This window comes from Helianthus annuus, chromosome 15, assembly GCF_002127325.2.
Source record: "Helianthus annuus cultivar XRQ/B chromosome 15, HanXRQr2.0-SUNRISE, whole genome shotgun sequence".
Taxonomy (NCBI): Eukaryota; Viridiplantae; Streptophyta; class Magnoliopsida; order Asterales; family Asteraceae; genus Helianthus; species Helianthus annuus.
In genome coordinates, this window is record NC_035447.2 from 21,083,520 (window position 1) to 21,110,485 (window position 26,966).

Sequence of the window (26,966 nt, forward strand, 5' to 3'; positions counted from 1 at the left end):
TCACGAGATTAAACTTTCACAACGATTAATCAGTGCAATACTTGATAATTCAATCGGATTCACAACGAATAACAGAGCATAGTCCGAATTCGAACAGCACTCTAATATTCTAGTCGAAATCACGACGAATAATCAAAGTACAAGCTCAATTGAGCAGCACCCGGACTATCGTTGGATAGTTATAATCGATCGGACGTTGAATCGTAATAGCGATCGAGTTATTACCCTGATTGTGGCAGCACCTCGTGATTCGTGTGTGTTTGATAGTGATTTACGTCTAACTCAGTGTGTATTATGAGTTTGGACGTCGCAGTAACACCGAAGTTCAAGTGCCACTGCCCCCTATTTATATCTGAAAATTGGACTCCCCCGCGTGTCGCGACAGGGAGACCTGGTCCTGTCGCGTGTCGCGACGGGTAACAATTTAGGGTAGGGTAGGTTCGTGTCCCAGTAGCTTGGATGAGTTGTTAATCAACGAAAATTTTACTTCTCCAGCAAGTTTTGAAGATAAACGTCAATAGGGTTTAACCCCCCCTGAGTTTTAGGGGCCCTGATCCTAATTCCGATTGTTATAAAAATTTTAGGGTTTATGCGGAATTACTTGGGTTTCTCAATTAGGGTTTCCTTATTACCTAATTACCATCCTAATTATGGATTTTCGTGACAGTTGTTACATCCTCCCTACCTTAAGAAAAATCTCGTCCTCGAGATTTACTGGAATAGATGAGGGTACTTTCGCTTCATTTCTGATTCCAGTTCCCAAGTGTATTCTGGTCCTCTCCTTGAATTCCATTTGACTTTTACTAGCACTAGTCGTTTGTGCTTGAGAAACTTGACTTTTCTGTCTTCGATCTGTAGTGGTTTCTCTATAAACTTCAACTTTTCGTTCACCTCTACATCTTGAAGAGGTACTACCAGGGATTCATCTGCTAAACATTTCTTGAGATTGGATACATGAAATACATCATGTACTCCAGCCAATTCTTCTGGTAGTTGCAAACTGTAAGCAACTGGTCCGATTCGTTGAATTACTGGGAATGGTCCAACATATCTCGGACTTAGCTTTCCTTTCTTTCCGAATCGTACTACTCCTTTCCAAGGAGAAACTTTTAAAAGTACCTTATCTCCTATTTGGAATTCGAGTGGCTTGCGACGATTGTCTGCATAGCTCTTCTGACGATCTTGAGCCGTTTTTAATCTTTCCTTGATCTGAGATATTTTGTCAGTAGTTTCTTGTACAATTTCAGGACCTGATAATTGACTTTCTCCGATTTCTGCCCAACATACTGGAGTTCTGCACTTGCGTCCATACAGTGCTTCGAATGGTGCAGCTTCGATGCTTGAATGATAACTATTGTTATAGGAGAATTCAATTAATGGCAAATGGCTATCCCAATTACCACCAAAGTCAATTACACATGCTCGGAGCATGTCTTCTAGCGTTTGTATTGTCCTTTCACTCTGTCCGTCTGTTTGTGGATGATAAGCAGTACTTAGATTTAGTCGAGTTCCCATTGCTTTCTGAAAACTTCTCCAGAAATGAGATGTAAAACGACTATCTCTATCCGATACAATGGAGAGCGGGACTCCATGTAAGGATACTACTTCGTCCACGTAGAGTTGAGCTAACTTTTCCATACTAAAGGTTTCTTTTATTGGTAGGAAATGAGCTGATTTGGTTAATCGATCGACAATTACCCAAATAGCATCATTACCTTTTCTGGTTTTGGGTAACTTAGTAACAAAATCCATTGTTATGAGTTCCCATTTCCATACAGGCATTTCTAACTGTTGTAGTAGTCCTGAAGGTTTCTGGTGTTCAGCTTTAACTTGTGAACAAGTTAAGCATTTGGATACGTATTCAGCTATATCCTTTTTCATTCCTATCCACCAGAAATTAGTTCTTAAATCTTGGTACATCTTATTGTTTCCTGGGTGCATGGTATACCTAGATTTATGAGCTTCTTCTAAAATCTTATTTCTTAACTCTCCTTTCTTAGGTACCCAAATTCGTTTCTTATGGAATTTCCAAATTCCATTATTTCCTTGTTCTAGTTCTTTTAAGTAACCTTTCATTCCTTCAGCATCCTCTTGGATTGCTGTTTTCTGAACTTCTTTGATTTGTGCCATTAAATCTACTTGTAGATTTAACCTCAGAGCACGGACTCGCTTCTGCTTCTCATGATACTTACGACTTAAGGCATCTGCAACTACATTTGCCTTTCCTTCGTGATATTGAATATCACAGTCGTAATCGCTTAACATCTCCATCCATCTTCTTTGCCTCATGTTTAATTCTTTTTGCCCAAATATATATCTTAAACTCTTATGATCGGTATAGACAGTAAACTTACTTCCATACAGATAATGTCTCCATATCTTAAGGGCAAAAATTATGGCTCCTAATTCTAGATCATGAGTCGTATAATTTTCTTCGTGCTTTTTCAATTGTCTAGAAGCATACGCAATTACCTTCTTGTGTTGCATTAACACACATCCGTATCCTAATTTTGAAGCATCACAATATACTTCAAAGTCTTCTGTTCCTTCGGGTAAAGCTAAGATTGGTGCATTCGTCAATCTATGCTTTAAAATCTTAAAAGCTTCTTCTTGTCCAGGTCCCCATACAAACTTAGCAGCTTTACAGGTTAACTTAGTTAATGGTATGGCTATCTTAGAAAAATCTTTGATAAATCGTCTATAATATCCAGCTAAGCCTAGAAAACTTCTTATCTCCATTGCTGTTTGTGGAACTTTCCACTTCGTAATTGCTTCTATCTTAGCAGGATCTACATGGATACCTTCGTGATTTACTACATGACCTAAGAATTGTACTTCTTGCAGCCAAAATTCACATTTCGAGAATTTGGCATAAAGCCTTTCGTTTCTTAACAAAGTTAAGAGAACATGTAAATGCTCACAATGTTCTTTTTGGCTTTTGGAGTAAATAAGTATATCGTCGATGAAAACGATCACAAATTTATCCAAGTATGGTTTACAGATTCGATTCATCATATCCATGAATGCTGCTGGGGCATTCGTTAATCCGAAGGGCATGACTGTAAACTCATAATGACCATACCTGGTTCTGAAAGCAGTTTTAGGTATGTCTTCTTCTTGTACCTTCAACTGATGATATCCAGATCTTAAATCTATCTTAGAGAAATACCTAGCTCCTTCCAATTGATCAAAAAGATCATCAATCCTAGGTAGTGGGTATCGATTCTTAATTGTAACCTTATTCAACTCTCTATAATCGATACACATTCTCATCGATCCATCTTTCTTTTTCACAAACAGTACTGGTGCACCCCAAGGGGATGAACTAGGTTGTATAAATCCTTAGCTTAATAATTCATCTAATTGCTTTTTCAATTCTAGCATTTCGGTAGGTGCTAATCTATATGGTGCTTTAGCTATTGGTGCAGTATCTGGAATTAAAAGAATTCTAAACTCTACTTCCCTATCGGGTGGTAATCCAGGTAATTCTTCTGGAAAAACGTCTGGGTATTCTGAGACTACGGGGATATCCTGAAGTTCTTTATCTTTAGTGTTAATGATTACTGAAATCATATACACCATTTCCTGTTTTCTCGAATAACTAGCCAATTTCATTACTGAGATAAATTTCAGTGGCTTTCGGGGTTTATCTCCAGTAATTAAAATTATTTCTCCTGAAGGGGTTTGAATTTCTACTGCATTTTTGTCACATAGGATTCGTGCATGGTTGGCTATCAACCAATCCATTCCTAATACTACATCGAATCCTGCTAAATTCATTGGTAACAAATTTGCAGAAAACTTATGGCCTAATAGTTCTATTTTTCCTTCTTGCCAGATTTTATCTATTTTCACAGAATTTCCTTCTGCGGTTTCTACTGTGAAGATTTGCCTAAGAGTGGTTAAAGGTAACTTAAGATCTTGGCAAAATAAAGTATTTATAAAACTTTGGTTCGCACCAGAGTCAAATAATACTTTTACAAATACGTTGTGAACTAAGAACGTACCAGCTATCACATCTGGAATGAGTTCGGCCTCTTGAGTGGTCAGCTGGAATGCACGAGCATTTCTCTTAGTTGTTCCTTCGGCTGGTTTGGTTTGGTTAGCTACAGGTTTAGCTAACTTAGGACATTCAGATTGAAAGTGTCCCCTTTCTCTGCAATTATAACAAACTTTTGTTTTCTTCCTGCAGTCTTCTTCCCGATGTCCTTTCATTTTGCAAAAATTGCAAACCATGTTGCATTGTCCATAATGCTTCTTTTTGCAAATTTTGCAGAAAGGAGATGATGAGGATTGTCCAGTTCCTCTCTTCTTGGCATTACCCACACGAAATCCTTGGGTAATCTTGTGAGCTAATTCCTTCTTGAGATCTTCCTGGGTATTAGTTAATTCTACAGCATCATCAATAGTACGAGGTCTCGCAGCTTTAACGATGTTTCGGATTTCACTAATTAACCCCCAGATATAACGAGATATAAGTACCGGTTCTGGCGAAGCCAGTGATGGCACTACCCTTGCGTATTCAAAGAATGTCGAAGTATATCCCCGACAATCTACTCCTAGCATACGATGACTTAGGAACTTGTTTGCCATTTGTTCCTTCTCGTATTCGGGACAGAATTTTCTTTCTACAAGACTCTTAAATTCTTCCCAACTCATTGCATAGGCTATCCTTCTTCCTTTTGCCTGGAGGACCGTGTTCCACCATTCGAGTGCTCCTTCTTTGAATAGATTTGATGCATACATCACTTGATCCTTTGTGGCACATTTGCTTATTGCAATTACTGCTTCGGTTTTCTCTAACCAACGCAGTGTTGCAGTTGCCCCTTCGTTACCTGCAAATTCAACGGGTTTGCAAGCAAGAAATTCTTTGTAAGTGCAACCAGGCGTTGCAGCTTTCATTCTTTTAGGGAGTGGGGCCTGTTGCGGATCATGATCGTCATGATTACCGCCTCCATTTATGCTGTTACTGCCGTTATCTTCTGGAATACGTTTACTAGGAATTAATTGTGGTTCGGCAGGTTTCTGAACAGCAGCTACAATTTCTGGAATAGCATGGGCTATTCCTTGGGCGATAAAATGCTCAATATCTTGTCGAGTTATATATTGATCTTCCTGTTGTTGCTCAGATTGATTTACTTCATTAATTGGTTCATTGTTAGCGTTTTCCATCTGCTAATTTGGTAAAATTATTAGTATCTAACTTATCAATGACAAAATTCACATAGATACACATAGATTATCACAACATTCAGGTATAACTAAAATTGTCGATTTCTCGACTTTTACTTTTGTTAGTATATTGTATATGCATCCATACACACCGTATTTTATAGAGTTTTATTGCCCATTTTACAGAATTTTAAGTTACTATCATACAATACGGCTTTCTGTGGTTTAACTGACGGTTCTAGTAACGATGCTCCCTCTCATCGTACTTCCAAGTTAGATGCTCCCCCATTTCCTTGATCCTATTACCTGTACCTATCAGTTCTTCACCGAACTGACGGAGTTCAGCTAGGTTTTCATTACTCATGGGAGGATTTGGGAGTGGTTCTGGGTCAAATTGTGGAAGGAAACTATAAGGACTGTTGACTATATTTTGGAATTGCCAGTCGTTGGTCCACCATTCCTCCATTTGGCCTAATGGTCTGGTATGAACTAGTGGTTCTGGCATAGCTGGTCCTAGGTTTAGTGGGAATTGAACTGTAGCCGGGTAAGAAAAGAGATTATCGTTGATAGGCTCTAAAACATCACAGTTCTCTAATAGGCGATCTATTTCGTCCTGGAACGTGATTTCCTCAGACTGTTTAGAGCTTTCGCCAATCTCTATTCCCTTTTGCTTCAGATCTATTCCTATTTCTTTTTCAGGTGATTTCGAACCTTCTCCAGTTTCTATTTCCTTTCCCTTGCTCATACTCACAGGATTTTCTATTTTAGGGAGTTTCCTAGTGGCAGGTTTCCTACGGCGTACTTTCCTCCACCCTACATATCTTCTCTTCTTTTTAGGTTTGGCTTTTTCCAGCGGTGGAGCTTGGAATTCCACAGTTTCTTCTATGTCATCAATGTAACCAGTAAAGTCATGAGAGACTTCGATAGGCACTGGATATAAGTTGAGATTCTGGAATGTTTCCGACATCTCATTCATGCTGCATAGCATATATGTAAAATGCAATGTTAAAACTTTGGAACAAAGTTTAACAAACGAAATACTGAAGTTTTATTGCATACTAATTTATATAAAGAACAACAGAAATAAACACACTTAGGCCTTTATTTATTTACGGGATTGTGATTTCTCTTACTAGACCCAACTTATCGGATATTTAGAGATTAGCATTTTCTGCTACAGTAGCTAGCATATAGAGATTTGCCCATTTCCCGTCTATTTTATCTTCCCAAGGTGTATTATTACCCAACTCTTGAACTTCTGGGTTAAACCTAACTCTCTTGGTTCGGGGTTTCTTTGTCTCCTGACTCTTTTTAAGTATCGAATCCCTTTTCTCTGGGGAAAGTGGATTCTCATAGTTTGCCTTGCGGACAAAGATTCCTTCTTCTAGGTTTACTGGGTTTCTAGAAGAAGATGCCTCATCTAGTTTGTGGTAGATAGCAGATAGCTTTTGTTTACCCATACTGTAACTAAGAATAGCTAGTTAATAAAACATATAATCACCGAATAACAATTAGTAAAATTAAGCATTGTGGTCCAAAATGCTTAATTTAGGCTTAATCAGTGGCTCGATCAGTGGCTCAATTTAATTATTAGCTCTGATACCACCTTCGATGTCACGGCCCCTCGACCCACCCTGGACGGAGTCGGGGGACCGCGAGGCAGTTCCCGTGGTATTTAATTTATGCGGCAGCGGAAGTCTTTTTATAACAGGATCTTTTATCCGTAAAATATGCTCGTTTAATATATTATACAAAGTTTAAGGGATAAATCCCCTAATGTACAATAAGTTGATTTCACACAGAAATCTTTATTTTTCAAAACACGTTTTATTGGTTTATTTACACTGAGCCACTTCTCTGAGCTTGATAGTGCTTTACTGCACTTTTCCTGGATCACATAGATCACCTGAAACATGTTTGAAAAAGGTTTTTGTCAGCGGGGAAATACTGAGTGAATCATTCTGTTTTCTAAAACGACCCGTTAGTTATAATTTACAGTATTAAGAGCGATTACAATGTTTCTATCAGCCAATTATCAAGAATGGGTATTTGTCACTCGATTCATTTCTGTGACTGTGGTCATACCACTATTGGGTCTCGTTGCCCAAATAGTGACGGTGTACTCACACAGAGTAATAATAACTCACATAGAGTAATATTCACTCACATAGAGTGATAATAACAGTAATGTGCACAATACCCCACATACCAGCTGTAATTTGGTGATTACAAAGACTTAATCCCTGTAATTATAACCTTGAAAATAATTTGAGGTATTGTAATACTTACTCACAAACTGTGAGAAAACAGTTAAAAAAGAAGAATGACTCACATTGCAGATCAACGAGCAATAGATATAAGCCTACTGATTAGCCTTGCTTAAACCTAATTTAACACAATGCACACACACAGGTTAGTAACTAATACAGCAGTTACGTCAATTCACGAGATTAAACTTTCACAACGATTAATCAGTGCAATACTTGATAATTCAATCGGATTCACAACGAATAACAGAGCATAGTCCGAATTCGAACAGCACTCTAATATTCTAGTCGAAATCACGACGAATAATCAAAGTACAAGCTCAATTGAGCAGCACCCGGACTATAGTTGGATAGTTATAATCGATCGGACGTTGAATCGTAATAGCGATCGAGTTATTACCCTGATTGTGGCAGCACCTCGTGATTCGTGTGTGTTTGATAGTGATTTACGTCTAACTCAGTGTGTATTATGAGTTTGGACGTCGCAGTAACACCGAAGTTCAAGTGCCACTGCCCCCTATTTATATCTGAAAATTGGACTCCCCCGCGTGTCGCGACAGGGAGACCTGGTCCTGTCGCGTGTCGCGACGGGTAACAATTTAGGGTAGGGTAGGTTCGTGTCCCAGTAGCTTGGATGAGTTGTTAATCAACGAAAATTTTACTTCTCCAGCAAGTTTTGAAGATAAACGTCAATAGGGTTTAACCCCCCCTGAGTTTTAGGGGCCCTGATCCTAATTCCGATTGTTATAAAAATTTTAGGGTTTATGCGGAATTACTTGGGTTTCTCAATTAGGGTTTCCTTATTACCTAATTACCATCCTAATTATGGATTTTCGTGACAGTTGCTACATTACATGTTGTCAATTTTAAATTTAGATAGATTAGTAAAAATTCATCATATAACTTTAAAAATTAGAAATCTATCAGTATCTTATATTTTTATTTAAAATCATTAAATTTATAAAAGACTTAATTTGTTTTATAATTTAATTAATCCTTTTATTATAAAATAATTACCAAAAGTCATGAAATTTGTTATAAAAAATTCCATGTCTTAAGTATTTTCTAGAAAACTAGAAATTATATTTATGAAGTTCTATTTTGATAAATTTGTATTTTATATAATTTTCTATGTGATAAACATGAACAAAATTCGTAATAAACTCATATGATGTCCAAAAATTCCCAAAAAAAATACACAAATTGATCTAAGATGATAATAAACAATAACATAATTTCAATTTCATGAAAACATATGTCTAAGATCAAAAGCCCCAAATTCTAAATTCTATAAACCCTAGTTTAACAATAAGTTAAATTAGGATTCGTATGCCCTTCTATCACAGAAAATGGATAGAAGGATTTTGTAGAGCATGAGAAATTAATAAGTTTAGGCTCAAGAATTACCTGATTTGGCCTCAGATTGAAGGAGATATCGTTAGAATAAGTTATGAGCCCGAGAATCTTCTTGCCTTAAATTCAAGAGTTTAGATGATTGTGAACGAGTTTTGGTGAGTGGGAAATGATAGGAAAAGGTGAGAGATGTCGTTTGGTACGGGATTTATATGCTAATGATATCGAATTCGATGACAAACGATTTGGGTTTTTGTAACCTTTAATGGTGAGATTTAATTTGAGTTTAAATGCGATAATTAATGTGTATAACGAACTATTAAATGATTTAGGACCAGTCTCATTGTTGTAGTGTGTCGTTTGGAAGTGGTTGGATGGCAAACGACATCTAGGGCCGCATAAGCAGTCAGGTCAGGTCAAAAAAGGGGTTCGGGTTGCGTCGCGTTGAACAAGAGAAGAGGAAGATCTGTCACGTGCACGGCACGACCAAGGCGAGTGGGTGAAGAATCAGGCGCGTGGGGGTGGGGTTATGGGCGAGTGGGAGTGCGTGAAGTTGGTCTATACTTCGTTAATTCATTTAACTTAGTTTTCTAACCTACATTGTTTACTTCTTCTATATTATATATTATTTAGTGCTAACTTCCATTTTGCTCCTTGTGGTTTGGTCGTTTTAATGGTTTTGCCCCAATCATTTAAAAACAGACATTTTCCTCCCTAATCTATGTAACTTATCACCATTTCACTCCCCACCTCAAATGACATCCAATTCCACAGTTAAATCCTGGTCACATGCCCCTCACATGAGGGGAATTTTAGTCTTTTCCCAAAATAATTAATACTAATGTTCATAGTCATCATCATTAATTCATCATCATCCTAACATCTTCGTCCGACCTCCAATGCCAACACCTTCTGTTCCCCATCTTTCTGGCCTCAGCCGCCACCACCATCACTTGCTGCCATCACCACTCTCTTTCTCTTTTTCTTACTGTTACAAACCCTCCACCCTACTCTATGTCGCCAGGAAAAACTTATACAAATCAGAGGGTAACACCACCAACCACAACCTTATCACCACATGCCACCATCACCAATTAACCACCACCCTGGCAACCCCAAATCTGAAACCCCTACCACCACGACCAACTAAAATCGTAATCTTCCACTGCCACCCACAACATCGTAACCACCCATAACCACCTGCAACATCCTAACCACTAACTCAACCCCTTCACCACAAATCTGACTTTTAAACCTCCGATCGGACCTTAACATCTTACCATGATTGTAAGATCTGTCTTAACCCGAGATGTTGCATTCTGAATTGAAACGTAAGCAGGTCTGGGTTTTAGATCTACGAGGTTTCAGATCTTGATCAATTAATTCCAGTGTAGAAAGAGAGGGGGAGTGGTTTGCAGTGGGGTTGCCGACAGTTTAAAAAGAGAGAGAGAGAGAGAGAAAGAAAGAAAGAAAGTGGTATACGATGGTGGTGGTTAGGATTTAGAGAGGGAGAATGGTGGTGCTCGTTGGCAGTGTGGTATGGGCGGGGGTGGTGGTGGTGACGTTGACCGGCTATGATGGAGAATATGGGCGGGGGTGGTGGTGGTGATGTTGACCGTTGGTGATGGAGAAGAAAGAGAAAGCTTATGTAGAGAGAAAAGGGAAGAGATAAGAGAGAGTGTGTGTGTGTGTGTGTGTGTGTGTGTGTTTGTATGTGCTATATGTATATTTTATATAATATCCTTAAATGTAAAATTACCAAATTGTCCTTACTTTATCCGTGAAATTACCAACATACCCTTCTAGCTAACATATATTTTGGATGGAGTTAGAGGTATGGAGCAAACCGGCAATAAAATGGAACTTCAGGGAGGAAAATATCCATTTTGTAAATGATTGGGACAAAACCGTTAAAACAACCAAACCACGGGAAGCAAAACGGAAGTTAAGTCTATTATTTAACTACACTAACGAACTAACTTACATTTATTTATAATAAACGGTAAACAAATTCACATTTTATTTATTATGGTTCGGATTCGGTTTACAAACGAGTCTGCTTTTTTAGGATCCGTTTTTTGCGGATGTACAGTATTCATTATTATGGTTTCCGGTTTTAATATATTTTTTTTATGATTTATACAACTCTGTCTACAACTATAAATGAATATAAGTACCGAACTGTGATGATCTGAGTCGAAAGATATCGTTCTAACAACATTAGTGTTGGTGCCGGTACTGATGTTCATTTTTATCGTTTTCAGTCAATGTAAAACACGTGCTGAAATATATCTATACCGAGTGCATGTATTGTATCGATACTTTAAGCCTGTAATAACTGAATCGATATTGTCGAACATTTTCATCGAATGTTCGCGCTAACGTACCACCGCAACGCCACACAAATAACCTAGTTATAAATATGATGTAATCTCTTTTTCAAAATAACCATCCAAACACCCCTCTTACTCAGATCAAGATAAGTCGGTTTATCACTAACCACAAAATCCAAACAAGCTGACGACATCTTTGTATTCTAGCAAGTTTTGGGACACTTTGTTGGGCACACACATCTTATATACTTGGTGGGTTTCTGCACCCCCGCACACACTTTAAGGTTTGTTCCTCCGACATGTGCAATCTTGGTTCATCGGAGAAGCCTCAGCAGGTACACAGTTTTCGATCCATTTCTGTAACCGGTTTTAGCAACTTTCTAAAACAAGAAATCCGACAAGATTGTCTTCAAGTTTAAGATTGTCATGTCATGTGAAAAAAGTTACTTTCTTGGCGTTCAAGAAACCTTTTGATATGAGTTCTATTTATAGGACACATAACATAAGTGTGGCATAACTAGAAATTTTTTATAGGGCGCAGGCTACGACTAAAGGGTTCAAATTATGTTTTTTTCTTCTGTAGAAAACTCAGATTTTATATGTAAAGTTTCAATAAATTTATGTGGTCAGAGGACACAGCGTACCCTATTGACCCCGTTAGTTCCGCCCATGCAAAAACATCTAGCAACATATGGGTTGTGTAAGAATCTTACTTTTTTAGGTTATATCACTTTGGATAATTGTGTGTGTGTATGTCAGTGTGTTTTTTTAGGTGAATAGAATCTTGTAAACAAGAACTTCAAAGAAACTTGCTTACGAAGATATGGAGATGGGGTATGGACCTTATGTTCATCCTGAACTTGAATCATTAGTCGACAGAATTCACCCTCCGAGGTTCGATTTTGATCATGTTTTTTATTAGTTTTTATATTTTGTTGTTGTTTATGTAATTCTTGAAAGTTTTCAACTTTTGTGTGTTTAGGGTTTGCATAGACAATGATTCATATCAAGATTGCACCCTTGTGAAGGTATTCCATGCACCTACTCATTTTCTTCTCATACATACGTTAGTGACAGATTCAGAATTTATTTTATTGAAGTCATTTTTAAATGTTTAGTGAATTATCAAGACTTGTAAAAATCACTTGAAAAAAGAGCTCAATACTACATGTAACACACAAAAAAAGAAATTTACGGATGATACGTGACACTGATGTTTACTACTTGGGTCCGTCCCGAAGATATGTTCAAATCTTCTAGTTTCATAGCTTAAATGTCACGTGAATTATGAAGTATTATTTGTCAACTATTGATTCAAAAAGATGCAAGCTTTTATATATTGGGTTTAATTGGGTGATGAATTGACATAGATATATATATTAAATGGTGATGACAAAAGTGGGCTCTTTTTAAAAAAAAAAAAAAGTTATGATTTTTTAAGGGTTTAACCTTTAGAGAGTGTTAACGTTCCAGCAAGATATGAAAATGACATATATAGGTAGATTCAATGTACCTCATTGAGTTACGGGTGGTACTTTGGATTGAATTAGATAGATATAAGAGGCTTATGTATCTTCAAAACATTATGTACAAATGCATTAACCGGTTTTTGTAGTTATGATCATATTGTTCTTATTCTAGAAGAGTTGGTCCAATACATGTCAAAAACACACCCACCCAAGTGGGGAAGAAAAAGCCACTCAACAATACCCAATGGTCATTTTCTAAAATTACTTTTGCTTTTATATCATCATTTCTTTAATTGACAAGTAAAATAATGGGTCTTATTATAGGTAAATATTTTAGAATACAATTTGACAATATTTATAAAGTTTGGCCATAATTGGTGTTAATCAAACATAGAACTACTTACTAATATTGTTTCAACAATCTAGGTCGATAGCGCGAACAAGCACGGTGTATTGTTGGAGATGGTGCAAGTGCTAACGGATCTTGATCTTGTCATCTCCAAATCGTACATTTGTTCAGACGGTCGTTGGTTCATGAATGGTTTGTAAACCCTTTGCGGTTTCCTCTTATGCATATATACGGTTGTAAACGAGTCGAGCTAGATTGAGCTCGGGCCCTGGCTCTAAGTTAAACGAGCTCAGCTCGTTTATCACAAAAAGTAGAAACGTTGAGCTCGATCTTGGCGCATAAAAAGTTGGAGTCAGTACGTGACTCATCAAGCTAGCTTTTGTATTTTTTTTACAAATGTTCAGTAAGCTTGCTCATTTTTGCTTTTTTTAGAATTAAGGCCGGCCAATATTTAATATATAAAAAAATATATAACATTATTAAATATTGGGCCTTAATTCTAAACAAGCAAAAACGAGCAAGATTACTTTAACTCGGGCTAAGCTCGTTAACAAACGAGTTGATTAGCCTTGTGAGCAGTGAGCTTTTAGAACAGCCCTATGTCTACAACATGAACTCGAGTTTTGGCTTTTTGTGTAGTGTTCCATGTAAACGATCAACTCGGCAACAAGATTACCGACAAAAACCTTATTCATTACATACAACAGGTCCCTCTCGATCATCCATAATAATTACTATTCAAATTACAACATTTTCTAAAACTTGTGACATTGACATTTGCCGAATATTTTTTGTAGTCAATATGCACAAGTAGGAGAGGAAAGACACAAGTGAAAACAAGAACAACAGGCAAAGAAAAACATACGACACTTGAGATGACAACAATAGACCGGCCAGGGTTGTTGTCCGAGATATCCGCGGTATTAGCCGAATTAAAATGTCATGTTTCTGCTGCCGTGGCATGGACCCATAAGACGCGTGCGGCATGCATCATCCAGGTCGAAGATGACGCAAACCATGGGTCCATCATGGACCCTAAAAGGGTGGACCAGGTTCAAGCGCAACTAATGACCGTAGTTAATGCTCATCATATTAATCACCATCAGCCTAATAATGTGAGGATAACGTGCCTGACTACGGTACCCACTCATACTGAGAGGCGGTTACATCAACTAATGATGGCTGATAAAGACTATGAAGAGGGTACGTTTAGTAGCACCCATGAGACAAGTGTTACGGTTGAAAATTGCCGAGAAAAGGGTTATTCGGTACTAAATGTCACGTGCCCAGATAGGCCAAAGTTGCTGTTTGACACTGTTTGCACGCTGACTGACATGCAATATGTGGTTTTCCATGCAACAGTTTGTTCTAAAGGCTCTGTTGCTTTTCAGGTAGTACGTTAAATAATTTGGGTTAGTTTAAACGGGTTGTGTTCGGGTCGACCCGACATGTTCGTGTGTTGATATGTTGAACTTGTTTATTTTCACTGATTAAAAGACATATTATTATCATATTATGTCCTAACTTAATTGTATTTTTATGTCGATATTTTAAAAATAAATGATAAATACAAACACATTTTTTCTTCTTCTTCTTCTTTTTTTTTTTTTTTGTAAGTTTGGAATTCTAAAGTGTCAATATAAATATAAAACAAGCTTAACGAGCCGTATTATTTGGGTCACAACACGTGAAACCCGTACCATGTCTGGGTTCATGTGTCTAACATGATTTTCAGGTCCAGTTCTAACCTTGTGATAAAAATCACAGGAATACTACATAAGGCAGAAAGATGGGCAAACATTAACCTCAGAGACTCAACGACAAGCAATCACCCGATGCATAACCGCAGCTGTCGAACGAAGAGTATCACATGTAAATTCTATATACATATAGAATTTATTTAAGCATGACATATACATAATATAACTTATATCTTTTATATATATATGCCTAGGGGTTGAGGTTAGATGTGAGGAGTCGAAACAGGTCAGGACTACTATCAGATGTTACAAGGGTATTTCGCGAAAACGGGCTGTCAATTGCAAGGGCCGAGATCAGGATACACGGAGAGAATGCATTTGGGTCGTTTCATGTAACGGATGCTGCGGGTGGACATAATGTGGACCCGGTCATGATCGGGTCAGTGAAGAAAGAAATGGAGAAGTTTAACGGCGTGGTTGTGGCCTCTAACGTGTCATCATCATCGAGTAATACCAACACAGAAGAAGACCAGACAAGATCATCACTAGCAACGTTGTTATGGTCCCAACTCGAAAAACTTTCGAGCAAGTTTCAGACCCGGAAGCTGTAACCCCACAAGAGGTTCAGATCAAAACTAGTTGTTTAGGATTGTTTGTGGTATTATTATTATAAATTTGTAGCAAACACAACATTAGTCTTAGGAAGTGTTAAGTATATATAGTCACACTGTCACATAATTATATGTCAAATAGGTTGTTATAAACATATGTAACAAAATATTATATGATATTATTTTGTACAGTATATGAATGTGTCGGATAACAATATGTTAGTTGTTCAAAATCATATGCTGCTTTCCGTTTCAGGAACTTCAATCTAGACCGGAACAAATATTGGAACCTAATGAAATTTGAGTAACTTTAGAGGAACAAATAACGTTGAGTGTTAGAAAAAACTTGGTTCCTATTACGTAAAGAGAAAATTGCACTTTTCGTCTTTTATGTTTCAACGTTTCATCAGGCGATATCCTTTAACTACTAAAATTACACTGGTTGTACTTTACGTTTACACATAAATACAGACGGTGTCCTTAGATCCAAACTCAATTAAATCTCTTTATGTGCATATCATGTGAGGGTATATTATTGTCTTTTTACACCCTTAAAACTATCTTATCCTCTTTCTTAAGTGACAATGCATTTACTAATAGAGTAAATTGCATTTTTTCCTTTGAAGAACCAAACCATCTTGATTCGGATTTCTTGATGGTGATTTCATCATCAGTTCCTTCTAAAGAACGCCGCCTGGTGAAATATTGAAACAAAAAGGACGAAAAATGCAATTTTCTCTATACCACGACAGAAGATGGATAACGATCGTGCCAGTTGGCTCGGCCAAAATAATGTGTGATTCAATGGTACAAACTACAAGTACTAAACTCGCATTTTCTTACATTATATTGACGTTCTTTCCACTTTTGGCCCGATTTTAGATTTCAATTATGATTGTTTTCACAAAATGCTATAGAATGAAGAATAGTAAACGAAACGGGCCAATGGGAACATTAGTGGTATAGCTTTTAAGGGACGGGAGGGTGCACCCGTCCTCTCGAATGTTTCGGTTATAAGTGTAATATTTTCCGATTTTTTGTCCGAAAATTTTAAAATTATATAGTTCCGCCTCTGCCAATTATTTTGCCTAAAAATCCCCTAACCCTACCAAGTTTATTGTCAAAAATATTTATACATATTTTCGTATTGAGTTAAAAAAATTTGAAGAACTGGCTATTAGACTATCTCCAACGCTACGGGTGCCCTTAAGCATCATTTGCTGCCACATCATCTGTCACATCATATTCTTACAAATCCTTAAAAACTTTCATATCATCTCCAACCCTACAAATATCCTTACTATTCTAAATTCCCACCTCATCACCTACTCACTACACACAATACTTAAATAAAAGTTTTTTTTTTAGTCTAGGTCCACCTTATCACCAAAACAAATACAAACATGCATCTATAATTAAGAGCTCCATTGTTAAGGGCTTCAAAGAGCACCATTGTCCAATGATAAGGGCTTGTAAGGACAAGGGTGTTAAGGATGCATTAGAGATAGTCTTAGTAAGTTTTATAATTGTTTATAAACATTAAAGTTTGTTACTATCTTTTTTATCTTAAAGATCTTAAATAGTGAAAGACACTTACCATTTATCTTAAAGATCGTTGGGTTGAGTAGTAATTCTTCGTCCAGATACTTAACATTTATCTCGTATCATTATAAATATTTGGTCTTTATTTTTGTTAAACAATATTTAGCGTTTTTTATATGTAAGAAAGCCTCATTTGAATGAATAAAGATTATGTAGTTTTATTTGGAGTTATCATTGTTTGACCCGACCCGAATCGAATATCCGACCCGAACATATATAACCGAAACATAGCTATAGGAAAAAAATTTGATCTCATGACTTTCCGCCCGTAAAACTTTTGGTCAATCTCCGCCTCTGAAGAACATCAAGAATTTCCAAGACCGGAATAAAGAAAACTACAAGATTCATTATCCATGGGTGATGACTTGCAGTGCCACCGGGTCGGTATGAGCTTCTTTTGCAGTCTAAGCTTTGGTAATATCCTTTGCATTCTTAAAATCTTTAGATAAAAATGATAACCAAAAGCTCTCGTAGCTCAGTTGGTTAGAGCACCCGTTTAGTAAGCGGGAGGTCTTGAGTTCGACTCTCAACGAGAGCAATTTTTTTATTCCGGAAAAAAACATCCGACTTTTATTCGACCATGGTACAAAAATCAGTTTGAAGGTGTCCGAGCACATATTCATTAAATGAAGGTTATAAATAAAAAAAAAATAGTTTCTTTTTTATATATAAATAAACTCCCAACTTCATGCTCCAAACTTTTGTTTATTACAGCCTTCATATTTTTAGAAGGGTAAACTAATCTGCTTTTAAATACTTCAATTTATCCACAAAAGAATTAGAACGGTCACTTGAGAGGGACTAGCACCATTGGTTTACAAGCCCTTTGGTAGACTTCATATTTTTTTTTAACAGCAAGGAACGACGTGTCAACCACCATGACATCGGGCACGGTGGCCAAGGTCGACTACTCGACCGCTGCTAGCCCCTTGGCTCTCTCAGATGCGCAGAAACCCGACCTCCACCCCCCCGAAGGCACGACATTGGAATAATCGATAAAATCTCACCTCTCATATTTTGTTAACATTGAAAATCCAGATCAAAATAAAATAAAGCTAGCTACATATATTGATCTCGGATTATTACCGGTTGGGCAGCAAGACAGGGCCGGGTTATTCAGTTGCCGGTCCGGTTATAAAAACATTACCGATAACAACCGAAAAAATTTATAAAAAAAAAACAGAAATTAACGAGCGAAGGAAAGTAGGAAACTATATATATAACATAGTTTTTCCAAGGTCCATAAAACTTCCATTTTATTCCTGCTACAGACCCTTTAATCTCTACAACAAACACTAGTACCTTACGGCATATTTTTATTGCAAACACTTCTTCACCATCTAACACCCTTCAAGATCCCTCCATTTCAGATACACCAGCCCGGCCCGGTAATGCGTGTACGCTCCCGCCACCACAAACACATGAAAAAGATTGTGACTATGACCCGCGATATCAAATTTCCCCGGCATCCACCGCTCCGGTATCCTCGTTGCATAGATCAAACTACCCATCCCGTAAAGCAAACCCATCAAGATCTCATACCCAGTCGTATGTACAGCCTCGGGTTGGTTCCAAAACAATACGAGTTTGTGAAATATCGGTCCGGCCCCTGATAACCCCATCCCGAGAAACAGACCGGTCCGGATGCTACGATACTCGGGTCGATCAAACACGGGTAGAAGCGAGACCATGACGGTGGCGATTCCGAGAACGGTTATGAATCCGAGATAAAGATTGCAGAAGAACGGGTGGCACATGAAGGAGTAGTAGACGGGTGGGTAGAATGAGGTGGAGATTAAGGCGGCAATGCCTGCGTAATCGAGGCGGAGCATGATGTAGGATAGGCGTTTCGAGTGGCAGCAGAGGAGGTGGCATAAGCTGCTTGCTAAGAGGCAGAACATGGCTCCACCTAAGAACGCGAAGAATGGCCATCGGGTTATGGGTCGGGTCACTAATGGTGCGATTATGTTAGCTAAATCCTCCTTCATACTATGCTGAAAAAGTATAAGAGAAAGATTAAAAACCAATGTTTTCAAAATCATGCAAGCACAAAAGATTCTCGCGACAAGTATGATCACAAGCATCGGTATGGTTGCTATGCGAAATGAAATGAACCAAAAAGAAGGGAAAAATTCAACATTACCAGAACGCAAGCATCGGTATGGTTGCTATGCGAGAACCGTTCAGGCAAACAATTACAAAGAAGCTCCACAATATGCCAATTAGAAGGGAAAGATGTCTTAATCTCCGAACGAATTTTGTGCAAATCCGGTAAAGAAGGGATACAAGTCAAAAGATCTTCACGAAGTTTATGCACATCCGGAAAATTTTTAAGTGTTGGAAGATTAACATCCGGGATCATCTTCACGCTATAAATTGTTAGGGTAAGGAACAGGAAGAACCCAATAAGATGTCTGCAACAACAAACAACATGATGCTGTTAAATATCACAACTTAATTAAACAAAATGATAAATAAACCACACCGACGTTAACTCTTTCTGAATCTTTACATCATCTAAAACAATCATTCCTAAACATTTTACACGCGGTTGAATACGACGTTAAATAAACCGACCAAACAGAGCTTGTTTTCGGCACACGGAAATATCATGAAGTGAAAATAAATCTTAACCATGAATCAAGACAGTAACATGTTCATCAAAACCACACAGATTTATAACCCGAACCCAAACCCGAAACCCAAATTAAAACTAAAACCGAATGATCTTACGTCCAAACGTTAAGGGTCTCATTATGCAGGGTAAAGATACTCAAAAAAATCTGCTTCAGAGGCCACTCTGCACGATAATGACCTAATATAAATTCATTATCTTTCATATATGCAGGTAACGAGTGGTATTCAACCAGCTGATATTTCACTTTTTTCCACAATTTCTTCCCTTTTGTTAACCCCACATCCCCCAATTGCTCATAATCAGATTCAACACCACTCTGTTTTCCCATTCCTGCAAAATCACAAAATTGGACCTAAATTGTTACAAAAAAAATGCAATTCGATGTGGAAATTGTTAAAAGGGGAAGAAACAAAGAAACCCATCTTTAAATTTGGGGAAACTAAGGTTACGTGACGTATACGCAATTGAAGCTAATCGGCAAATTAACCAAAATTACCTGAAATTTCTAGAAATTAAACGGGGGGTATTCAATAAAATGGTTCCGATTTGGGATTTGGGGGATGAATTTCAGGAATTAGAGCCAAGATCAAGTGAAATTGTAACAAATTGTTGTTTGTTTGGTGAGGACGAAATGTGGGGTGAAAACGGAGAATATTTCAGAAATCAGAGGCGGATTGAGCTAGAATATGATTGTGAAATCAAGAAATGAATATAAAATCTATGAACCGCCAAGAAATTCGTATAGAAAATGCTAAAAAACAAAATTAATTAGGGCTTTATTTTGGACCATGAACATAAGGTGTTCGACGTAATGCTTCCTAGTTAGTTCAGGAAAATAGATGCGTGGATGTCTCGGATATTCCGTTGGATTTTTATTTATTTTTTATATATTATCTTTATTATTTTGAGGCAAACGAATAATGGGCTAACCTAGCGGCAAAAGACTACCTCATACGTCCGCAAACGCAGAGAGCGTTTGGTAGACGGGTAGCCTAAACCTATCATCTTCGGTTTCGTGAAAAACCCGTCGTCCGAAGATCAACTGCAGTAAAACCCAGTTGAAATTTGATTCGAAATTAAAATGTATAGCCTTTAACCCAAATCTTCACTTTTCTCACACGCTTGTAGAGTATTTTTATTATTTTGTTTTCCTTGGGTAATCAACATTTTTGTAGTGACTTTCTATTTTTATTTAAAAAATAGACAGAAATGTCATTTTCATGATAGAAAAGTCACATTAATATTTGGTTTTTCTAGAATTTGTTATTTGGTTAATTGATGTATAGATACACAATTGGGTTAGGGTTGGCGATTCGTACAAAGCTCATATGTAATTTAGTGGTCATTTGAAATTCGCTTGTTAAATATTGAAATTGAGCTAAATTTAAATGAGTTGAAGTTTGAATATGAGCCAGAGTTTGAATTACAGGTTGTTTAATAAAGAAGTTTAAGTTATATTTACTAAGTTTGAGCATGGTAAGGATGGCAATCAAACCCGAACCCGCTGGGTAAACCCGAAACCCGACACATTTGGGACGGGTTTGGGGTCGGTTAATCGGGTTTGGGATGGGTTTGGGAATAGTTTTTATTTTTTTCGCGGGTTTGGGACGGGTTTGGGATTTAGTGATATACCCGTTTACCCGACCCAATTACCCGATAAAGTGTACCCGTTTACCCGATATAATTTCTTGTATATTTTTGACTATGTATATATATGATACATCCATTTTTTTACACATATAGGTATTCTATTCCGTATACATTGTAGTTATTTGATATATATTTTTATAATGACAATACAAAATGTAACCGGTTAGTAGTTACCCGATAAATACCCAATGGGTTTTGAGATGAGTATACCCAACGGGTAATCTTTTTAAATTAATGGGTTTACCCGAAACCCGCAGGTATACCCGATACCCGATGGGTATACCCGATACCCGATGGGTATTTACCCGTTAGAAACCCGACGGGTTTTGGGACGGGTTTGGGATAAGCTTATCTAACCGGGTTTGGGTTTGGGATTACCTAAACCCGTCCCAAACCCGACCCATTGCCATCCCTAGAGCATGGTTACGAGCCTAAACAAACCCTATATTATTCCATATATAAATAAGCAAACTTTTTGTGCATAAGCACTTGTAACATGTGCTTTGAGAGTTTTTCAAAAAAAAAACTTGATTTTTTAATTTTAACCCAAAGGTTTTTATCTTTTGCAATTTTAACCCTACAAAATTTGTTTTTTAACTTTAACTCAAAACTTTTCATTATTTGTAATTTAACTTCATAACTTTTGTCAATTATACTTTTCATCTTCGGTTTAACGTTTTTACGTTTCGTTACGTATAGTTCTAAATTTTTTGAGTTAATACGACGCAACGTACGAGTGTGGTTCAACTTTTTATGTTTTGTTTCAAATTTTGCAAGTTAACACGGCGCAACGTGCATGTTTGGTTCAACGTTTTTACCTCTATTTTTTCATGTTTGACAGGTTCGTCGCAACACGCAGATTCTAGGTCGAGTCAGTGTTGGTGGTCAATGACGGTTGTGTGACATTAGTACTATTTGACACTGTTTTACGCTCCGCCGCAACACCCCTTGGGGTTTTCCAAAGAAAAAATGGTTATGCATATGGTTGTCGTAACCTTGGCTTTAGGGGTTTTCCAAAAAAAATTTGATTTTTGTTTACATTTCACCCAAAAGTATTTCATAAATTACTTTTAACCCAAAACTATTTGTTTTTTTTTTACTTTTAACCCAAAACTTTTTATCTTTTGCAATCTATCCTCACAACTTTTTTTACTTTCAACTTTGATCCTTTATAGTTTTTATTTTTCGCAAATTTTCCGCTTTATGCTTGGTTCTAAATTTTGTGACTTAACGCATCGACGTGCGTCTTTGGTTTAACGTTTTTACGTTTCGTTCTAAATTTTGCGAGTTAACATGATGCAACGTGCGTGTATGGGTGAACGTTTACATCGTCTATTTTTTTCCTGTTTGACAGGTTTAACATAACGTGCGGATCCTAGGTCGACTTAGCTATAACTAAAGAATCCCCGCCGCATTGCGGCGGGTCTCAATTCTAGTTTATATAAATTTAAAAAAGTTGTTTAATATAATAAATAGGGGAAGGTCCAAATGAAAACCACTAGTTATTGTGAAAACTCGAAAACTAATTAAAAAGGCCAAAAAAAAACAATTAAACATACCAAACTTTTTTTTTTCATACCAATTTTCGCCATTTTTATATAAAAAAACTTCAAAAAAAATACATGTGTAATACTACACATGTGTATGTGTACTACACATGTGTATTGCTTAACGTACATTACGGTTTAACGTACATCACGTACGACAGGTAATTACGCACGTTCATTTTAAAATCACGCACGTTATAACTCAAAAATCCAAAATCACGCATGTTGAAACACAATAATCACGCACATTGAAAACATTACTCACGCATGTTATAGAACAAATCAAGCACGTTGAAGTACGTTAAGCCGTAATGTACAATATACTTTTTCTACACATGTGTACTACAAAAAAAATGAAAAAAAAGTTTTTTTATATAAAAAAACCTGCGATTTTTATAAAAAAAATTGAAAAAAAAAATGGTGTGTTTTTTAGGCTTTTTTTAGTTAGTTTTCGAGTTTTCACAATAAAAGTGATTCTCATTTGAACCATCCCCATAATAAATATATTACCGAATAAGTTTTAGTTTTATTATACATATACTTTTGTTGAAAATAACTGAATAATATATATATATATATATATATATATAGAGAGAGAGAGAGAGAAAGTATAATGTACATTACAACTTAACCTACAAAACGTACGCGACCAAATTACGCAAGTGCATTTGAAAATCACGCAAGTTGTAAATGGAAACCTAATCACGCATGGGAGCAGATTTTGTGCATTATTACGCATACATGTATGTAATCACGCATGGTTATTTTGTTCAATATATAATCACGCACGTTGTAAACTTAATCACGCATGTTGTTAAGCCGTCGCGTTCGTTTTGTAAGTTAAGCAGTTTTGTACGTTAACCTTTCTCTCTCTCTCTCTCTCTCTCTATATATATATATATATATATATATATATATATATATATATATATATATATATATATAGAAACGGGTTCAGGAGAAAACGCACTAAAGTGTGAGAACGGTGAGAACGCATCCTGATAGAACACGTGGCACGGGATACAATCAGGGTGTGAGGGCTTTTTTGTCTTCTCAATCTTCTTTTTTCCCAATTTCGTCTGTCACATGTTGCTTTGTAAGATTATTTTGGCGTTAATTAGATTCATTAATTACATGGCGTTTTTACTGTTTTTTGGATCCGTCTCGTTGAATTAATTATTTTGGTGTCACATAGATATTTTTTTTTTGCGTTATGGCGTTTCCCAGGTCAGTTTTTTGGCGTTCTCGGCGTTGTTAATAATTCATTACCATTCATTAATCTTTTATAATATTACAATAATACGAAATCAAAATAAACTAATAGTCTTCTGTGTATGGGATTACATCAGAGTTGTACATATCGCTTTGTTCCTCACTTTTTTCAGATTCATCATCATCATATTTTAGATTGACGTATAACCCCATCATCTCGTCTCTTCTTTGCTGCAGCCTATACTTGAATATCATTGCAACCCTGGATCTTGCATCGTTCGAATGTGCTAAATCACAGAGTTGTTCAAGGAGATATAGCCTCTCTGTCTTCAACATTTCCTCCATCGACAACGAATATTTCACCCCGTGTCGATAAGTCACTTCAACCATTCCTGCTTCTTCATGCACCACCCAACTACTAACTGTTGGTAGAGGAGTATCGTCGATATCATCATCATCATCATCATCTGCTTGAAATTTTCTCTCCAATCTTCTTATTACCGTTTGAGTTCTTTCACAATCGTTGGCCATTGGAACTCGAAGGGCCAGAATATCCCTCTGAACCCCTTCATCCATACTAAGTATGGCTTTGATTGTCCTCATCTTCACCCTTCTCCTATCGGAGAACTTTAGGATGAAACGTCTCTCCGACCTTTCAAACCTCCATGCAATAACCTTAGCCATTTTTTTAAGTTTTTGGCGTTTTGGACAATGTGTGGCGTTTTAGATAATGTTTAGCGTGTTAAGATGTGTTCTCATGCTCTACTTTTATAATGATTTTTTCCCGCCATGTAGGATGCAGTCCTGTAAAGTGACAGGTAATTATGGCGTTTAAAAAGATAAATAAATTCAATTTCCCATGTAGTAGCTTTTAATATAGTAAATGTTAGTAATAATGTTCCCGTCGCTTCATTTAACTGTATGTAGTTACTGTTTTTTGTTTCGGCTTCATCTGTTTTATGGCTGTAACATGTCCCATCTTTATGGCTGTAATTATGGCGTTTTGTATTTCCAATGGCATTTAGATAAAGATGGCACTTTGTTCTATTCTCTTGCACATTGTTTTATACCTTTTTTTTAGATTTATTATGATAGTACTTGTCCAAAGTAATTTTATTATAGTTTGGTAGTTTGGGTGTTTTATGGCATGATGGCGTTTCACAAGCATTTGCCCTTTTGGCGTTTTATTATATTTTTTAGAGAATTAATGTATTTTGTTCTTAGCTGAAAATTACATAACAAACAACAGAAAAAAAGTTAAAAAAATAGAAACAATTTATCTTCCAAATCTTCACTGTCATCAGTTTCTTTCTTCTTTTGAAACTACAAGAACTGACACAAATAAATGGTATTTTGGTTTTGGTGTGGTTTTTTGTTGTTCGTGTGTTGAGGTGGGTTTGTGGATGTTGGAGACATAGATCGACGACGTGTGGGTGGATGTTATTTGCCCGTCATCTTCATTATCATCATCGAGGCCAAAGTAGCATTTACACTGGGATCAGTCTATTCTCCTCATCCAAACCTTCTTCAAGAACAAAGAAGACAAAATGACATATCGGTGTCATAGGTCTCTTTTTCGTGAAATTTGTCCATCTCATGCAGCAAAATCTTACTCCCCTAAGCTAACAAACAATTCAGTGAAACTTCATGCAGAACATTACTGAGTATCCAAGAAACGATGTTTGCCATCGTTGATTTTTCTAACTTTTTGGCGTTTTACAGTGAGTGGTATTTAGGAACCATTGTGTTTGTGTTTTTTTGGTGTGATCAACGGAAGGTGCTGAGACATTTCTCTTTATAGGATGTTTTTGACGCGCAGTTTAGGCGGGATATTAATATAACAATAAATGCAATTAACAAAGTATCCGGTTTTGCTCAACTTTATCTATTAAGTCTGTAAGGCTTGGCGTTTATATATTATGGCGTTTTATGTTTTATGGCGTTTTTATAGGCTAAGATCTGAACTAAAACACAGAAAAAACTACGCAGTAATAAAATTGACGTTTTGTATTTACTTGGCGTTTTATTTTTTCAATGGTGTTTTATGTATGAAAGGATGTTTACCCTTCTTACCCTTAATGAAACGCGTCCACGTAATAAAATTGATGTTATTTACGAAAATGCCACTGCGCTAATCTAATCCATAGATTGTTTTGATTGGACGATCCATTAGCGTTCTCACACTTTTCACCGTTTTCCCTAAATCCTGACACTATATATATATATATATATATATATATATATATATATATATATATATATATATATATATATATATATATATATATATATATATATAGGATGGGGTTATAGAGTAAACACTAGTACATTTGTGAACCGGGTGAACAAATCCTGACCATTAATTTACATCATCAAATCGTAAAATACACTAGTGTATTTTCATCATCAAATCATGGTCATTAATTTACACTTGTGTATACACTTGTTTATTGATAATCAGGGGCTAGGATTAGTTCACTAGTGTTCACAATCTGTTGTTCACTAATGAACCTTATATATATATATATATATATATATATATATATATATATATATATATATATATACTAGTGTGTAACCCGCGCGTTGCCACGGAGTCGATAATACAAGACATGAGCATATCACTAACTTACCATCAGGACTTACCATTTACAATACCCGTAACGTAGATTACCTTATTATTCGATTTCCAAGAAAGGTGCAAAACCCAATAATCTTCAATCTTGTGCCAGCCAATCCCGCCCATACGGTACACATTTCAACAGATGTCATTGCTTAGCAGGGTATTAGTTGAGTCCTGTGAGTTTTTCGGTACAAGGTTTACCAAAATAAAAGAAGAAAACTAAGATTTCCTTTTGTTATGGATTATAATGATACAACCAACAGGAAGCAATAAAAGAACTCATGCTACATTAACAACACTTTAGCTTTTTAAGGGGTTGCTTCCCTTGTGAAAGACCAATCATCTCTCTTATAGAATTCCGCCTTAGCAATTTCGACACTTTTATCCATCTTGTCTAGCAATAGTACACACAAAACAGTTGAAAGGCATTCAACGTTAGG

At 36.6% G+C, this 26,966-nt stretch overlaps 2 protein-coding genes and 1 non-coding gene across 4 annotated transcripts; 2 read left to right on the forward strand and 1 right to left on the reverse strand.

Annotated features, from left to right (window-relative positions):
• Positions 1-11,380: 11,380 nt before the first annotated feature.
• LOC118487149 (ACT domain-containing protein ACR1-like) lies at positions 11,381-15,490 on the forward strand. 2 transcript variants are annotated; one of them, XM_035983698.1, is made up of 8 exons: positions 11,381-11,460; positions 11,885-12,019; positions 12,108-12,153; positions 13,021-13,135; positions 13,583-13,650; positions 13,741-14,334; positions 14,711-14,815; positions 14,898-15,490. In XM_035983698.1, exons 2-8 carry the CDS (start codon positions 11,949-11,951, stop codon positions 15,252-15,254), a joined length of 1,356 nt encoding a protein of 451 aa, XP_035839591.1. In that variant the 5' UTR covers positions 11,381-11,460; positions 11,885-11,948; the 3' UTR covers positions 15,255-15,490. The 2 variants fall into 2 exon arrangements, with proteins under 2 accessions (XP_035839591.1, XP_035839592.1); XM_035983699.1 differs by lacking the exons at positions 11,381-11,460; positions 11,885-12,019; positions 12,108-12,153; positions 13,021-13,135 and adding an exon at positions 13,147-13,298.
• Positions 15,491-17,320: 1,830 nt separating this feature from the next.
• On the forward strand, positions 17,321-17,394 carry TRNAT-AGU. The gene has a single exon. It is a non-coding gene; the product is annotated as a tRNA-Thr (tRNA).
• A 648-nt stretch (positions 17,395-18,042) lies between these two features.
• On the reverse strand, positions 18,043-20,343 carry LOC110913427 (heptahelical transmembrane protein 4-like). The gene is made up of 4 exons (XM_022158259.2): positions 19,991-20,343; positions 19,590-19,824; positions 19,000-19,270; positions 18,043-18,850 (listed from the first exon to the last, which is right to left on the reverse strand). The coding sequence occupies exons 2-4, from the start codon at positions 19,820-19,822 to the stop codon at positions 18,197-18,199; spliced, it is 1,158 nt and encodes a 385-aa protein (XP_022013951.2). The 5' UTR covers positions 19,823-19,824; positions 19,991-20,343; the 3' UTR covers positions 18,043-18,196.
• Positions 20,344-26,966: the final 6,623 nt, after the last annotated feature.

Coding starts and splice junctions, on each gene's coding strand:
- LOC110913427 (XM_022158259.2), bottom strand. CDS start 19,822: ATGGGAAAACAGAGTGGTGTTGAATCTGATTATGAGCAATTGGGGGAT. Junction 19,271..19,589: donor GAGACCCTTAACGTTTGGAC/GTAAGATCATTC, acceptor TTGTTGTTGCAG/ACATCTTATTGGGTTCTTCC. Junction 18,851..18,999: donor ATACCGATGCTTGCGTTCTG/GTAATGTTGAAT, acceptor ATACTTTTTCAG/CATAGTATGAAGGAGGATTT.
- LOC118487149 (XM_035983698.1), top strand. CDS start 11,949: ATGGAGATGGGGTATGGACCTTATGTTCATCCTGAACTTGAATCATTA. Junction 14,335..14,710: donor AAGGCTCTGTTGCTTTTCAG/GTAGTACGTTAA, acceptor TAAAAATCACAG/GAATACTACATAAGGCAGAA. Junction 14,816..14,897: donor TCGAACGAAGAGTATCACAT/GTAAATTCTATA, acceptor ATATATGCCTAG/GGGTTGAGGTTAGATGTGAG.